The 18459-nt window shown below is 31.6% G+C and overlaps 1 protein-coding gene across 4 annotated transcripts in view; it reads left to right on the top strand.

The window, feature by feature from the left end:
- Nhe3 (Na[+]/H[+] hydrogen exchanger 3) overlaps positions 1–15058 on the top strand; it is a 216481-nt gene extending 201423 nt beyond the window's left edge. For all 4 annotated transcript variants that reach the window (XM_089104737.1, XM_089104714.1, XM_089104729.1 and 1 more), the window contains one exon: positions 14746–15058. In XM_089104737.1, coding sequence (XP_088960863.1) covers positions 14746–14805 — 60 coding nt within the window. In that variant the 3' untranslated portion in view covers positions 14806–15058. The remainder of the gene's footprint in view (positions 1–14745) is intronic.
- The last annotated feature ends 3401 nt before the right edge of the window (positions 15059–18459 follow it).

Here is an 18459-nt window from a genome sequence, read left to right as displayed (position 1 = left end):
TTCAGAGTTTTAGTTTAGAGTCTTAGCTTAGAGTTTTTCTTAGAGTTATAGTTTAGTTTAGTTTTAGTTAAGAATTTTAGTTTAAAGGTGTTGTTTAGTTTTAGATAGGACTTTTAGTTTAGATTTAGTTAGAGGTATAGTTTAGTTTAGTTTTAGTTTAGAGTCTAGAGTTTTAATTTAGAGTGTTAGCTTAGAGTTTTAGTTAGAGTTATAGTTTACTTTAGTTTTAGCTAAGAGTTTTAGTTTAGAGTTGTAGTTTAGTTTTAGTTAAGAGTTTTAGTTTAGAGTTGTTGAGTATTAGATAAGAGTTTTAGTTTAGAGTTGTTGTTTAGTTTTAGTTAAGAGTTTTAGTTTAGAGTTGTAGTTTAGTTTATTTTTAGTTAAGAGTTTTAGTTTAGAGTTGTTGTTTATTTTTAGATATGAGTTTTAGTTTAGAGTTTTAGCTTGACAGTTTGGTATTAGCTTACAGTTTTAGTTTAGAGTTTTAGTTTATTCTTAGCTTAGAGTTTTAGTTAGAGTTATAGTTTAGTTTACTTCTAGTTAAGAGTTTTGTTTAGAGTTTAGAGTCTTAGCTTAGAGTTTTAGTTAGAGTTTAGAGTTTTAGTTTAGAGTCTTAGCTTAGAGTTTAAGTTCTATTTATAGTTTACACTAGTTTTAGTTGAGAATTTAGAGTTTTAGTTTAGAGTCTTAGCTTAGAGTTTTTTTGTTAGAGTTATTTTTTAGTTTAGATATTTGAGTTTTACTTTTGAGTCTTACCTTATAGTTCCATTTCTAGTTATAGTTTAGTTTATTTTTAATTCAGAGTTTTAGTTTAGAGAATTGGCTTAGAGTTTTAGTTAGAGTTATTGTTTAGTTTAATTTTAGTTAAGAGTTTTAGTTTAGACTTTAGAGTTTTAGTTTAGAGTTTTAGTTAGAGTTACAGTTTAGCTTAATTTTTGTTAATTGTTTTGGTTTAGAGTTTTAGTTTAGTTTTAGTTAACAGTTGTAGTTTAGTTTAGTTTTAGTTAAGAGTTTCGGGACTTGTAGTTTAGTTTTAGCTAAACGTTTTAGTTTAGAGTTTTAGCCTAGAGTCATAGCTTAGAGTTTTTCATTGCACTTTTAATTTAGTTTAGTTTTAGATAAGATATTTTAGTTTAGAGTCTTAGCTTAGAGTTTTAGTTAGAGTTTAGAGTTTTAGTTTAGAGTCTTAGCTTATAGTTTTTTTTTGTTAGAGTTATAGTTTAGTTTAGTTTAGATATTGGAGTTTTAGTTTTGAGTCTTAGCTTAGAGTTTTTTTTGTTAGAGTTATAGTTTAGTTTAGATATTTGAGTTTTAGTTTTGAGTCTTAGCTTAAAGTTTTAGTTAGAGTTATAGTTTAGTTTAGTTTTAATTCAGAGTTTTAGTTTATAGTCTTGGCTTAGAGTTTTAGTTAGAGTTATGGTTTAGTTTAATTTTAGTTAATAGATTTAGTTTAGACTTCAGAGTTTTAGTTTAGAGTTTAGAGTTTTAGTTTGAGTTATAGTTTAGCTTAATTTTTGTTAAGAGTTTTAGTTTAGAGTTGTAGTCTAGTTTTAGTTAAGAGTTTTAGTTTAGAGCTGTAGTTTTGTTTAGTTTTAGTTAAGAGTTTCTGGACTTGTAGTTTAGTTTTAGCTAAACGTTTTAGTTTAGAGTTTTAGCCTAGAGTCATAGCTTAGAGTTTTTCCTTGCACTTTTAGTTTAGTTTTAGATAAGAGTTTTAGTTTAGAGTTTCAGTTTGATATTAGCTTATAGTTTTAGTTAGAGTTATAGTAGTTAAGAGATTTAGTTTAGAGTTTTAGTTTAGAGTCTTTGCTTAGAGTTTTAGTTACAGTTATAGTTTAGTTTAATTTTAATTCAGAGTTTTAGTTTTGAGTCTTAGGTTAGAGTTTTAGTTAGAGTTATAGTTTAGTTAAGAATTTTAGTTTAGAGGTGTTGTTTAGTTTTAGATAAGAGTTTTAGTTTAGAGTTTTAGTTTAAGTTTTACTTTAGTTCTAGTTTAGAGTCGAGAGTTTTAATTTAGAGTGTCAGCTTAGAGTTTTAGTTAGAGTTATAGTTTACTTTAGTTTAGAGTTATAGTTTAGTTTAGTTTTAGTTAGGAGCAATAGTTTAGATATCTAGCTTAGTTTTACCCAAGAATTTTAGTTTAGAGTTTATAGTTTTAGTTTACAGTTTTACTTTAGAGTTTTAGTTAAGAGTTATAGTATTAGTTTAGTTTTAGTTAAGAGTTTTAGTTCAGATATTGGAGTTTTAGTTTTGATTCTTAGCTTAGAGTTTTAGTTAGAGTTATAGTTTAGTGTTAATTCAAAGTTTTAGTTTAGAGTCTTAGCTTAGAGTTATAGTTTAGTTTTAGTTAAGAATTTTAGTTTAGAGGTGTTGTTTAGTTTTAGATAAGAGTTTTAGTTTAGAGTTTAGAATTTTAGTTAGAGTTCTAGTTTAGTTTAGTTCTAGTTTAGAGTCTAGAGTTTTAATTTAAAGTGTTAGTTTAGAGTTTTAGTTAGAGTTATAGTTTACTTTAGTTTTAGTTAAGAGTTTTAGTTTCGACTTTTAGTTTAGTTTTAGTTAAGAGTTTTAGTTTAGAGTTGTAGTTTAGTTTTAGTAGAGTTGTAGTTTAGTTTTAGTTTAGAGTTTTAGCTTACAGTTTTAGTTAGAGTTATAGTTTAGTTTAATTTTAGTTAAGAGTTTTAGTTTAGACTTCAGAGTTTTAGTTTGGAGTCTAGAGTTTTAGTTAAAGTTATAGTTTAGTTTAATTTTAGTTTTGAATTTTAATTTAGAGTTATAGTTTAGTTTAGCTGTAGTTCAGAGTCTAGAGTTTCAAGTTAGACTCTCAGCAATTAGAGTTTTAGTTAGAGTTACATTTGATTTTGGTTTTAGTTAAGTGTTTTTGGCCTTGTAGTTTAGGTTTAGCTAAACGTTATAGTTTAGAGTTTTAGCTTAGAGTCATAGCTTAGAGTTTTTCATTGCACTTTTAGTTTAGTTTAGTTTTAGTTTAGAGTTTCAGTTTGGTATTAGTTTACAGTTTTAGTTAGAGTTATAGTAGCTAAGAGTTTTAGTTTAGAGTTTAGAGTTTTAGTTTAGAGTCTTAGCGTAGAGTTTTAGTTAGAGGTATAGTTTGGTATAGCTCTAGTTAAGAGTTATAGTTTAGGGTTTTGCTTGGAGTTTAGAGTTTTAGTTTAGAGTCTTTGCTTAGAGTTTTAGTTAGAGTTATAGTTTTAGTTAAGAGTTTTAGTTTAGAGTTATAGTTTAGTTAAGAGTTTTAGCTTATAGTTTACAGTTTTAGTTTAGCGTCTTAGGTTTCTCCACGTTTAAGTTAGGTTAGGTTATCATGAGCTTAGGATAGGTTATATTAGGTTAGGCTAAGCTAGGTTAGGTTAACCTACGTACGCGCGCGTACGTAGGCTAACCTAACGTAACTTAGCCTAACCTAATCTAACCTAACCTAAGCTCATGATAACCTAACCTAACTTAAACGTGGAGAAACCTAAGACGCTAAACTAAAACTCATAACTAAACTATTACGTGGAGAAACCTAAGACGCTAAACTAAAACTCTTAACTAAACTATAACTAAACTAAAACTCTTAACTAAAACTAAACTAAAACTATAACTCTAACTAAAACTCTAACCTAAAATTCTAAACTCCAAGCTAAAACCCTAAACTAGAACTCTTAACTAGAGCTATACTAAACTATACCTCTAACTAAAACTCTAAGCTAATACCAAACTGAAACTCTAAACTACAACTTCTATCTAAAACTAAACTAAACTAAAAGTGCAATGAAAAACTCTAAGCTATGACTCTAGGCTAAAACTCTAAACTATAACGTTTAGCTAAAACAAAACTACAAGTCCACTTAAAAACTTAACTAAAACTAAAATAAAATATAACTAACTAAAACTCTAAGTGCTGAGAGTCTAATTTGATACTCTAGACTTTGAACTACAATTAAACTAACTATAACTCTAAACTAAAATTAAACTAAACTATAAATTTAACTAAAACTCTAAACTCCAAACTAAAACTCTGAAGTCTAAACTAAAACTCTTAACTAAAATTAAACTAAACTATAACTCTAACTAAAACTCTAAGCTAAGACTCTAAGCTAAAACTCTAAACTAAACTACAACTCAGAACTAAAACTCTTAACTAAAATTAAACTACAACTCTAAACTAAAACTCTTAACTAAAACTAAAGTAAACTATAACTCTAACTAAAACTCTAAACTAACACTCTAAATTAAAACTCTAGACTCTAAACTAGAACTAAACTAAACTATAACTCTAACTAAAACTCTAAACTATAAACTAAAACTCTTATCTAAAACTAAACAACACCTCTAAACTAAAATTCTTAAATAAAACTAAACTAAACTATAACTCTAATTAAAACTCTAAACTAAAACTCTGAAATGAAACTAAACTAAACTATAACTCTAACTAAAACTCTTAACTAAAAGTAAACTAGAAGTATAACTCTAAACTATAACTCTAAAGTAAAACTGTAAACTAAAACTATAAACTTTAAACTAAAGCTCTTAGGTAAAACTAAACTGGATATCTAAACTAATGCTCCTAACTAAAACTAAACTAAACTATAAATCTAAACTAAAACTAAAGTAAACTATAACTCTATCTAAAACTCTAAGCTAACACTCTAAATTAAAACTCTAGACTCCAAACTTGAACTAAACCAAAAATTAAACTAAAACTCTAAACTCTAAACTAAAACTCTTATCTAAAACTAAACAACACCTCTAAACTACAATTCTTAACTAAAACTAAACTAAACTATAACTCTAACTAAAACTCTAAGCTAAGACTAAAAACTAAAACTCTGAATTAAAATTAAAATAAACTATAACTCTAACTAAAACTCTAAGCAAAGACTAAGCTTAAACTCTAAACTAAAACTCTTAACTACTATAACTCTAACTAAAACTATAAGCTAATATCAAACTGAAACTCTAAACTAAAACTCTTATCTAAAACTAAACTAAAAGTGCAAGGAAAAACTCTAAGCAATCAATCAATCAATCTTTTATTACCAATAACTAACAAAAGTAGTGCAAGTGGAATACATAATAATAAAAAAGAAAAAAAAAAAAGAACTCAACAAACACTAGCAATTAAATTAAACTAACAAAAGAACTGTAAAAGACCGTGGCAAGGGCCAAATTTACAAAATGCATCTGTAGAAAGCTTTTTGTGTAGGTCACCGAGCTTTAGAGTTACATCCGTAACATAAATTTTTTTTAACTAGATACCGATTTCTAGTCCATGGCGGCAGAGAAAGAATAAATTTGCAAAATTTGAAATAAGTAACTTTAATATTTTTTAAATCCTTTAGCTTAAGAACAGAATGAATACCCGAAAAATAAAGCATAGAATGATCAGAAAAAGTCGAGAATAAGCGCCCAAGAGCTCTTCTGTTATATTTTCCAAGGTTTTCTACAATTTTTGAATAACTGAACTGAATTTTTCTTACTGAATCAAGAACAATCTGTTTACGAAAGAGAGCTAGAGAATTAGAAACAGTAATACCAAGCCACCGAAAGGAAGAGACAGAACATACATAAAATTCATTACATACCAGAGGAGTAGACGAAGACAGATTATATGATAAGAATTCACACTTGTCAAGATTAAGGGATAGACCAATATTTAGGAAAGACTGAGAAACTAAGGAAACCATTGCAGAAAGAGCAGACTTAGTACGACTAATCAACAGAATGTCATCAGCATAGGCAATGTAAGAAATATCAGTAGAACCAGAAAAATAAGTGCCTGAGATCTTTTCCAGAACAGTAGAAATACAAATTTTGAACAGGGTTGGTGATAAAACACCTCCCTGCCTAACACCATGAAGCACTTTAATAGTTGATTCTGGAGAAGATTTCAGGCGAAGGTAAGAATTAGAATACCAAAACCATAGAAGGTAAATAACCGAAAAATTAACACCAGAAAAAGCCAAAGAAAAGAAAAGCTGGTTATGAACAACAGAATAAAAAGCCTTTGAAAGATCAAGTGTACAGAGATATACGCCTTTACCCTTAGAAGAATTAGAAAGTAGAATAGAAGAAAGGACACGATGAGCATGTTGGCACCCCACACCAGGTCTGAAACCAAGTTGATTTTCACCAAAGAAAGAAATATTTCGAGTTAAATTAGGTAAAAGAATATACTAGAAGACCTTGCTAATATTGCAAGAAACAGAAACTGGACGGTAAGAAGAGCAATCTGTTGGCGGTTTACCTCTTTTTAAAATTGAAGTCACGCTGCCACACAAAAAGCTTTCCAGGACGACAGAAGATGCCAAGCACATTTGAAACAAAAGCGCAAGAAGTGACACAAGTTCAGCACATTGGGGAGTTAGAGGCATTTTAGAGATACCATCAGCATCAATAGAATTCGACTTAAGATGATTCAAAGCATTCAAAACTTCACAACGCGATATAGGCAAAACAAAGCGCTGACTTAGAAATCTAGGGACAAATTTAACAAACGCTTCACCAAACTTTCTATGAACCGAATAATTCAAAACGGCTATGACTCTAGGCTAAAACTCTAAACTAAAACGTTTAGCTAAAACTAAACTACAAGTCCAGAAACTCTTAACTAAAACTAAACTAAAATACAACTCTAAACTAAAACTCTTAACTAAAACTAAACTAAAACTCTTAACAAAAATTCAGCTAAACTATAACTCTAACTAAAACTCTAAACTAAGACTCTGAAGTCTAAACTAAAACTCTTAACTAAAATTAAACTAAACCATAGCTCTAACTAAAACTCTAAGTTAAGACTCTAAACTAAAACTCTGAATTAAAACTAAACTATACCTCTAACTGAAACTCTAAGCTAAGACTCAAAACTAAAACTCCAATATCTAAACTAAACTATAGCTCTAAAACAAACTCTAAGCTAAGACTCTAAACTAAAACTCTAAATTCTCAACTAAAACTAAAGTAAACTATAAATAGAACTAAAACTATTAGCTAAGACTCTAAACTAAAACTCTAACTAAAACTCTAAGCTAAGACTCTAAACTCTAAACTAAAACTCTTATCTAAAACTAAACTAAAATAAAAGTGCAATGAAAAACTCTAACCTATGACTTTAGGCAAAAACTCTAAACTAAAACGTTTAGCTAAAACTAAACTACAAGTCCAGAAACTCTTAACTAAAACTAAACTACAAGTCCAGAAACTCTTAACTAAAACTAAACAAAAATACAACTCTAAACTAAAACTCTTAACTAAAAATAAACTATAACTCAAACTAAAACTCTAAACTCTAAACTAAAACTCTGAAGTATAAACTAAGACTCTAAACTAAAACTGAATTAAAACTAAACTAAACTATACCTCAAACTAAAACTCTAAGCTAAGACTCAAAACTAAAACTCCAATATCTAAACTAAACTATAACTCTAACAAAAAAACTCTAAGCTAAGACTCTAAACTAACACTCTAAATTCTCAACTAAAACTAAAGTAAACTATAAATAGAACTAAAACTATAAGCTAAGACTCTAAACTCTAACTAAAACTCTAAGCTAAGACTCTCAACTCTAAATAAAAACTCTTAACTAAAAGTAAACTAAACTATAACTTTAACTAAAACTCTAAGCTAAGACTCTAAACTAAAACTCTAACTAAAACTCTAAGCTAAGACTCAACTCTAAACAAAAACTCTTAACTAAAATTCTTATCTAAAACTAAACAACAACTCTAAACTAAAACTCAGATCTTAAATCAAACATCAACTTTAAACTAAGACTCTTAACTAAAACTGAACTACAACTCTAAACTAAAGTGCTAAACTAAAAGTAAACTATAAGTCTAAACTAAAACTCTTAACTAAAACTAAAGTAAACTATAACTCTAACTAAAACTCTAAGCTAACACTCACAAGTAAAACTCTAGACTCTAAACTAAAACTAAACTATAACTCTAACTAAAACTCTAAACTATAACTCCTATCTAAAACTAAAAAACCCCTCTAAACTAAAATTCTTAACTAAAACTAAACTAAACTATAACTCTAAGAAAAACTCTAAGCTAAGACTCTAAACTAAAACTCTGAATTAAAACTAAAATAAACTATAACTCTAACTAAAACTCGCAGCTAAGACTCAAAACTAAAACTCCAATATCCAAACTAAACTATAATTCTAACAAAAAAACTCTAAGCTAAGACTCTTAGCTAAAACACTAAACTATAAACTAAAACTAAACTTAACTATAACTAGAACTAGAACTCTAAGCTAAGACTCTAAACTCTAACTAAAACTCTAAGCTAAGACTCTAAACTCTAAACAAAATCTCTGAACTAAAACTAAACTAAACTATAACTCTAACTAAAACTGTAAGCTGAGACTCTAAACTAAAACTCTTAACTACTATAACTCTAACTAAAACTGTAAGCTAATATCAAACTGAAACTCTAAACTAAAACTCTTATCTAAAGCTAAACTAAACTAAAAGTGCAATGAAAAAACTCTAAGCTAAGTCTCTAGTCTAAGACTCTAAGCTAAAACGTTTAGTTAAAACTAAACTACAAGTCTAAAGTAAACTATAACTATACCTGAAACTCTAAGCTAACACTCTAAATTAAAACTCTAGACTCTAACTAAAACTCTAAACTAAAACTCTTATCTAAAACTAAACAACACATCTAAACTAAAATTCTTAACTAAAACTAAACTAAACTATAACTCTAAGAAAAACTCTAAGCTAAGACTCTAAACTAAAACTCTGAATTAAAACTAAACTATAACTCTAACTATAACTTTAAGCTAAGACTCAAAATTAAAACTCCAATATTTAAACTGAAACTCTAAGCTAGGAATCTAGGCTAAAACTCTAAGCTAAAACTCTTAACTAAAACTAAACTAAACTACAACTTTAACTAAAACTCTAAGCTAAGACTATAAGCTAAAACTCTAAACTCTTAACTATAACTAAACTAAACTTAAACTCTAACTAAATGTCTAAGCTAAGATTCTAGGCTAAAACTCTTAACTAAAACTAAACCATAACTCTAACTAAAACTCTAAGCTAAGACTCTAAAATAAACTCTAAGCTAGGACTCTAGGCTAAAACTCTTAACTAAAACTAAACTAAACTACAACTCTAACCAAAACTCTAAGCTATGACTCTAAGCTAAAACTCTAAACTCTTAACTATAACCAAACTAAACTTCAACTCTAACTAAAACTCTAAGCTAGGACTCTAAGCTAGGACTCTAAGCTAAAACTCTTAGTTAAAACTAAACTAAACTACAACTCTAGCTAAAACTCTTAACTAAAACTAACCTAAACTATAACTCTAACTAAAACTCTAAGCTAAGACTCTAATCTAAAACTCAAACTCTAAACTAAAACTACTATAACTCTAACTAAGACTGTAAGCTAACACCAAACTGCAACTTTAAACTAGAAGTCCTATCTAAAATTAAACTAAACTAAAAGTGCAATGAAAAACTCTAAGCTATGAACGTAGACTAAAACTCTAAACTAAACGTTTAGCTAAAACTAAACTACAAATCCAAAAACACTTAACTAAAACTAAAATATAACTCTAACTATAAATCTAAGGGCTGAGAGTCTAACTTGAAACTCTAGACTCTGAACTACAACTAAACTAGCTCTAACTAAAAGTGCAAGATAATATCAAACTAAAACTCTAAGCTAAAACTAAACTAAACTACAACTCTAAACTAAAACTCCTAATTAAAACTAAAAAAAAACTCTAAACTAAAACTCTTAACTAAAACTAAACTACAACTCTAAAGTAAACAACACCTCTAAACCAAAATTCTTAACTAAACTATAGCTCTAACTAAACTCTAAGCTAAGACTCTAAACCAAAACTCTGAATTAAAACCAAACTAAACTATAACTCTAACTAAGGTAAACTTTGACGAGATTTAAAAAAAAAGTTGAAAAAATGCTATGTTAAAAAAAATTCAAAAAAACGGGGGGGGGCCTTTGGGGGGGCCGGGGGCCCTTTGGGGTCGGGTTAGGGGACATCATAAAACTGTTCAAATGGAACTTGTGTATTATAAAGACCACATAGTTTCCCCCCAAAACATCTTCTAAATCATCTTCTAAAATGTCTCAAACTGTTTCGCCTAAGTCATCTTCTAAAATGTCTCAAACGGTTTCGCCCAAATAATCCCTTAAAATGTGTCAAACAGTTTCGCCCGAATAATCCCCTAAAAGTAATTTCTGCGTGTTCCTTTGTTTTGGCATCCCTGCGCTGTCACATTTGAAATTCCCATGAAACCATTTCCTGCGTTAATCTCATCATCTCATAGGTGTTCCTGGCTAAACTATTTTGGCTTCGATAGAATTCCCGAATTAATCTCTGTCACTAAAGATCAGAGAAGCCATATTTAAAAAATAGAATATCAATTTATCTCTGTCACTAAAGACCATTTATCCCTCAGACCTAAAGATCAAAGAAGCCATAATGTTTCTTAATTCCCCTTTCGTGGATCAATAATTCCCCTCGATTATGCAAATCAATTTCTCAGAAATCCACTTCCCCTTCTGGTCCTAGATCAATACATCTCTTCCCGTTTGAGCGCATGTACAAACTTCGCCCCCGGAGTCATTACACCTAGAAACAACAACAGATAAATCGACCTTGACCCCATTAGACTCGATCAATAATCCTTGAATAAATTATAACCTGTCGGCGTTAGACTAAATTGTAGATGGCAGCACATGTGTTCGTCCCCATAATTATAGATAGCTTCCTACTACCGCTGCGCTTCCTTCGGTACTCGGACTCCTTCTGTATATTTTTATTTTCTTAATTTTTCAAAATTGGTGTTTAATATTGCCTCTGAAGTGTTTAAGGTTATAAGTTCTAGGCTAATTTACTTGTATTTTCATTTTGTGAAGCAAAATGAAAATATGAAGCTTAACTTCACTTCATCTTAACTCATAATGTGAAACTTAACTTCAAGTTAAATATCTTTAAGTTGAAACTTAACTTAAAATTTTTCGTCTAAGTATTTCAATCTTATTCCCAGTCTTACGTTTTGGGTACGGCAAGATACATGAAATTACCTAATTGTGGTTTTAGATAGGCATCGATCAGACTCTTTACATTAAAATTTATCTCTTATCACCATTACTCTGTGTTCATTTCTCCAATGAGATGGGACTGAACATTACCCTAAAAGATTTGAAATATCGAGGCCTAAGAAGTTACTTTTCGTGTTTGTAGTGTAGGTCGTTTCCACAAAGACCTTGAATACCATATTTACGCTCCCATTTGAGACATACAATTGTTAAAGTGTAAGCATGTTTTTTTAATTTAAGTGTATATTTTTAAATTTTGGTTGCTATGGGCCCTTGTTGGCTCCTTTCTAGGTTGCAAATACTTCTTCCACCATGAAATGTTGACTACCTTATTTGTTCTCTCTCGGGCAAAATTATGAAAGTGTCCGATAGGCTCTTTCGACTTGGATACGACTACTTGTAATTAGCAGAGCTTCGCTCAAGTTCATTGGGTTCCCCTTCCATCTCTGCTAATCTTATTATAATTTATACATAGTATTGCGGTATACCTATTACGTTATGCGTAATACAAGTCAATTAACATGTACTTAGGCCATGCACTAATGGTTTTAAAACGGAGTTAATATCGTTGTAGTCATGTATAAATTTGCTCTATTGAGAAAGTAGTTAGTAATTATATCACATAGTCAGGTTGGTGAATCGATAGCATATTTTATTTTCAACGTTTTTTTTTTCGTTGGGATTAATAAAGAAAAAATGAGCAAACCTTTTGTATATAACCTTGGGCTAAACCTGGCCCTATTAGAGAATGAGGGGCTGGATCGAAATTGTGACGGTGGTGATTATTATATTTTGAAAGAGCATTGAATAGAGAATTGAATGGTACATCTTTTTTTGTTCTTATCTTGTTTCGATTCTACAAGTAACCTAAACCAGCCCCCCCCCCCCTCCTATCGCTGTGCCTGGTTCTTACCAATCAGAAAAAGTGCTGAAATCCATAAAAGAAAATCGAGACATGACAATTCGTGACTCTTAATGGGTCCTTTTAGGATAATTTTTTTTGTGAAAAAATAGTTCTGGCTTTTGGGATATGTTGATCCAAAAATTTGGTTGTGAACCTTGATGGACTACATTTGTTTTGTTTTATATCAAAATTAAATATATAAAAAAAACTAGTTTTTTTAACTGAAAGTAAGGAGCGACATTAAAACTTAAAACGAACAAAAATTATTCCGTATAAGAAAGAGGCTGTTCCCTCCTCAACCCCTCGCTCTTTACGCTAAGGTTTGAGTCTTTGTCACAACTCTACTTTTTAAAACAAAAAGTTTAGCGTAAAGATCGAAGCGTTGAGGAGGGGACAGCCCCTTTTTTATACGGAGTAATTTCTGTTCGTTTTAACCAGATTTCGGACATTCGTGGCAACATACACGGGAAGCTTTTACTGATTTTAAACATTTTTTTCGACTTAAGAAACCGGTTTTGAAACTCTGATCCGAAACAGAATTGAATCGAATATTACCAATATGTTCATCAGTCTACATGAAATCCCACTGCCTAATCCATCATTATTAGTTTTGACTACTTTTTTTTGTTTTAGAAACAGATTTTGCAACTCTGATTCGAACAAAAATCGAATCGAATATTTGCCCAAACGAATAGATTTGATGTTCAAATTACGTTTTGACATAAAATTCTAATTCGGCAACCATGCTGTGATAGAAATTTTTGAAATAAAATTATATTCTATGTTCATTGGCTGACATGAAAAATGGCTGCCAAATCGAAGTTTTTGAGTAAAGCAGTCTTCGTTAAATGGTCCGATTTCACCGACCGGGGGGGGGGGAGGAATACTACTACTAGTAATAGTCACTTGTTGAAACACCAAGGTGCCTGAGGTCAGCATAGCTGCGCATGTTCCTCTTCGACGCCAATCTATTCAAAACTTCACTCTTTACCCGCCCCCATGAATTTCGTTTCTTCTTTAAATCCTGTATTATGATTTCTTCCCACCCCATTCAGGGATGACAACCGCTTTTAATCAAGCCCAGAAAGCACAAGTTTCTACGATCTATCATCCGTAAATCATGACCTAGCCATCTTAATCTTTCTGTCATTATAGCTTTGGAATCGAACCACATTTTTTTTACAGCTTACTGTCTGTACAGCTTACTCGTTTGACACGGTTGATCAAAGGAGTACCTGAATTTATCCTTATACAGTTCCTCTGGAAGATATTAAACATATCTTTCTAAGCCTGTTCATGCGCCCGCGTTTCAAAGTTGTGCCTACCCATTGTCTTTAGGGTAGCTTCCAGTATTCAAATTTTATCTTCTATAGGCTTAACTTCTTATTCTTCCAAACTTTGTTACTCCGAAAAAAGATCTCTCTCTTTTGGCTATTCTTCTTTTTAGATCATCAATGCATACACCATCGTTACTTATAATGCTTTATAATGCTTTACTTACTAAAACTATTCCAATAAGTGGAGCTATCTATTTGATCTCTCCGCCCTCATTTATTCCTAGTCTAAGTGACGTTTTCTTCTAACATCAATGTTCAGACCTGCTCTTGCACCCTGAACTCTCGGAACCTCCTAAAATCCATTCATTTCACTAACACTTTTATCTAGCACACTAAAAAAACACCTTCATAATCTACGTCCGGGGAGTTTTACCTTTGCATTTGCTATCAAGTTCTCGCGTAACTTTTACCGTGTTGTTTAGGGCCAAGTCCATCAAATTAATCATATAAACGAAGATCCCCCCCCCGCCTCGTCAGTCCCCTCGCTATCTGCACTTACTTTCTCTCTCTCTCTCTCTCTCTCTCTCTCTCTCTCTCTCTCTCTCTCTCTCTCTCTCTCTCTCTCTCTCTCTCTCTCTCTCTCTCTCTCTCTCTCTCTCTCTCTCTCTCTCTCTCTCTCTCTCTCTCTCTCTCTCTCTCTCTCTCTCTCTCTCTCTCTCTCTCTTCAATATTTGCATGATTGTTAACAAGTTGGTTTCCCTTAGTAAGCAAAGTTCTGTCCCCATTTTACGGACATCCACCACATGGCTAATGTGGGAGTAAAGTTCATTTGTGATGCAAATGGATGTTATATTTAGATTGGGGATACAATTCTAGGTATATATTTACACATTAGGGGGGTGGGGGCATATATTCTGTAAATGTATAGGCTCTAAGAAATTCATGAATTTCCTAGAAAAACTAAAAAAAAAACAAGCAAAGAAGTGAAGATAAAGGCTCTCCCCCTGCAAAATGTCTTAACTAGGATTATTCCACATAATATGGAGTAAGAATTGTTTTCTTAATTTGTTTCCTTTTGTCCAGCTGGACTCCTAGGCTTAAAATACTGGTTGGCCGGTTGGCTAATTTAAAGATTTGTATATATATACACTGTCAAATTAGCCATCTGGTGGTATCCCCCATTTTACCACAAGTTTTGAACGTTTAACCAAATATTTTATTTTAAATGAATGAAGATTAGTAGCTAAATCTTGTCCCCTCCCCCCTTATTCAGATAAAAAGATTGTCGTTGTAAGTTTGAAACATCTGTTTCGAGAAAATTTTAAATTATGGATTTTTGTCTATAAGGGCGTAAAACGTTACGATAGTCTCTATGATGCTTATTTATTTTACTTTCTCAATTGTTAGCCGTATATAATACAAGTTTTTGATGTATATCTAAGGTACTAATTTCTTTTTTTTCTTTTTTTTTTTAGGTTGCCTTCATTAAAGCCTCGACCCCAGAAGAAACCTTGCAGCACTCAGTCTTTCGTTAGTTTGGTTTTACGTTGCCGTTATAGTGATTTTATTTCAACCGACATTTGATTTTCATAAAAAAAGAAGAAAAAAATTGTCAATTAAGAAGTTTTTCGACTTTTAACGTTGGTTTGTGTAACTAAGGAACGACCATTTTAAGTGTTTTTAATTTTATTCATTTCTTTTGCTATCTGTTTCTTGTTTTGCGTTCTTTCTCTTTTTGATTGTATTTATTTGTTTGTTGGTTCTATTATAGTTGGACAATTTTTTTTTTTTTTGCATAATTCAGTTTCTAGATCAGAAAAAGGTTTTAAGCTAAATAGAAGATTATGATTCCTATAATTTTTTTTGGAATCTAAAGTAAGGATAAAATAGGCTAGTCAGAACAGAAACGTTTGCTCAAAATCAAAAGTTTTTGGTATGTGTCTATTTAGTTTATGAAAATGAGTTTGCTATTAAGCTAAAAATAAGCTGTTTAACTTTTTCATATAACTACTTTATAAGCTTTTTAGATTTTAAATCTTGCAGCTTTGATTTTGTTATTCTTCACCCAGCAAAGAACCAAGATCGTCCTTGAAACTTTAAATTCATTTGGGTAATTACAACTGCCTATGAAGTAGTGGAAAGTTTTTTAGGGAAGGACGTGGGAAACGCTGGTCGAGATATTTGAGAAAACACTTTATGGTTGGTAGGAGAGAAAGTAGTTTGTACCAAAAGTTTCTGAATAATAGATCTTATAAGGGGACAATAAGGGAAGCAGAGAGGTCCTTAAATTAGGAATTAAGAAAACATGAAATGGAGGCCATGAATAAAACTGCCAAGGACTTTGGAAACGCAGCCAGATGCCATTTTGGTAAGGTATTTAATTTTTAAGAAATTGAAAAGGTGTAGTACTGTCTAGACTCGTCCCAGTTATTGAGAAGATAGAGATCTGTATTGTTCCATTGAAATGGAAATATTGGTCTTTAAAAAAGGGAAGTGTTAAAGGGAGATGAGCAGAACAAATTAAGAATGTCTTAAACCGTGATAATGTTGTGAGAAATGGTATTGACAAAAACTGGAAAAAGTCTCGACACCTAGTAAAAAGATTTTTGAGGAGGAGCTAGAGACAGCACTAAGAGGATTAAAGAATAATAAGGCCTCAGGTATTGATAATATGGTAAATGAGTTTTGAAAGGGGATGATTGCTGAATTAGAGATAAATTACTGAAGATTATAATACGATTTATGAAAAGGGGGGAAGTATCTATAATTTAAAGAAAATTTTGATTAAACCCTATATGAAAAAGGTGACAAGAATGAGCAAGGTACTTACAGAGGTACTAACCTGATTTCTGTAGGAGGCACATTACTTTGCGTAGCGATATTTATTTAGCCGCTAAATGGCTTTAGTGAAGGTCCTTTCCTTGTAAGGTGTACCAGATAAGTATGCTATAGTGATAAACGCTATGTACTAGGGCAATATTGGTGCGGTTAAGGTAGCAAGTGAGGTTAGTAATTGGTTCGGTTTGGAGTCAGGAGTTAAGCAGGGTTGTCCTACCTCCGCTTTTGTTGATGATTTTGATTGAGTTTGTTTTAAGAAACGTGGCAAAGGTAATGCGAGAACATGGTATGAAATGGAAGGTAAATCCCTGCAAGACTTAGATTATGTACTTGAGATTGTGACTACTGTGACTATCGGCTACTACGACTGTAGGTGACTATGACTACTTGCGACTTCAACTACTTAAGCCTGTGAATACTTGCGATTAAGACTACGTGTGGCTGCAACAACTAATGACCGCAACTGCGAATACGAATGCAACTCGTCTACTACTAAACTAATTGCGACTGTGACTACTTGCGATTACGACTGCGTTAACTCATTACTGCAACTGCTATTGTCTGCGACTGTGACTACTACTATTAGTATTGCTACTGCGATTGCGACAGTGACTGTAAATTCTCATGCGACTTCTACTATTACAACTAAAACTATTAAAATCAATCAAACGAGTTTAACTGCATCCTGTTTATCAAAATGGGAAAGTGCCTTCAGTCAAACAGTTCGTGGTAACGAACTGTAAGTAAGGAGTGACCTGGCTCAATGATAACCGAAACTCTAGAAAACGGGATTTTGATACCAATAGATACATCAAAAGAATCAGATTTCAATGCTGAATTCAAATATATAACTTTCATCAAGTTTAGTCATACATATCAGTTACGCGCCTTAGAACATTTGGCTGATTTTTGAAAAAAGGGGGAAAGACCCCCTAAAAGTTATAGAACCTTGATGAAAATCACACCATCATATTCAGCGTATCAGAGAACCCTACTGTAGAGGTTTCAAGCTCCTATCTACAAAAATGTAGAATTGTCCATTTTTTGCCAGAAGAAAGATCACGGATGCATGTTCATTTGTTTTTTTTGTTGTTCTTGTTTTTTTCCCCAGGGGTGATCAGATCGACCTGTAGCGATTGAATTTATTTGTGTGAGCCTATATAAGTGTGGCCGTAAAAGAAAAGACTGGGCTTGATTGCGGTAACAAATATTGACCTCGTCAAATCTAATATCGTACTTTAAAACTGTGAACTTACACCTTATAAGTTCTCCGATAGCGCCGCTTATAGCGCCAAAGATTCTGCCATCAAGCCCTGCGCCACAACGATGGGGAGTGAAGTAAATTTATAACCGCGCCACCCTCAATTATTGAGAGAAAATAACATGTGTAGCCATATAAATGTGACCTCTTTTCTTCGAGCGATCTTAAGATCAGATTCCCTGGGAACGTCCTTGGAGATTTTGCGAACTAATTGCCTATTACTAGCCTAGATGCAGACATACAAAGTGAAATAAACACTGGTAAAAAACAGTAGATTTATTGAGACTTACATATTTAGGTGCGCAGTAGTAAGTCATTTCAAACGACAACAATGGTGACAGAGATATAACAATCAAAGAATTGCCCAGATCGTACGCCGAGTAAATCTGTCTAAGCGGTCCTGATTCTCAAATACGAATACCTTCAAAAAGCACTTTTACCCCAATACCAAACGCAGTTCTTTCGTCCTGCGCTGTAAGGACTGGCTCGCAATTGGCTCAAGTGGCCCAAGGATGTGAACCCTTCGTCCAATAATACGTCTTAAATATTTTTGATGATTTAGATGTTCACACGGTTCTTTAATTATTAATCCCGTCTCATTAATTAATGACGTCCCGTCATTATGACTTGCTTGCCTTTGGGCTGTTGAATGTTCGCAATTTATTAATTATTTCTTCTACATAATTATTTTATATTTATGTTATGGCCTAATCAGGAATGCTAAAAATTTTCTCTATTACTTTTCTTATTTTATTCTACATCCCTATCTAAAATTCATCTACCGGACTAAGATTATTCATCGTTCTAGGCTAGCTACTATACTAAAGATTTTTTTCTTCTACATCTAACACTGATTACTTTTACATTTCAAACAAGGTTGGGGCTATTCTACCTTCACATTTTTTGAATTCACTTTTTACGAGGTTTTTTTTATTTTGCTGTTAATATGGCATACTACTTTCTATCTATGCTACATTAAATGAATAACATGATAATACTACACATAACTCTATCTGGACATCTAACATTACATGCAAGAACGATTTAAAACGCACAATATTGGGTTTACCATATTCACTGGTAACATTAA

This window comes from Artemia sp. Qi Xiang Cuo, chromosome 2, assembly GCF_049724085.1.
Source record: "Artemia sp. Qi Xiang Cuo chromosome 2, ASM4972408v1, whole genome shotgun sequence".
Lineage (NCBI taxonomy): Eukaryota > Metazoa > Arthropoda > Branchiopoda > Anostraca > Artemiidae > Artemia > Artemia sp. Qi Xiang Cuo.
Note: the sequence above shows the minus strand (reverse complement) of the source record. Positions and strands in the feature narration are given on the sequence as shown.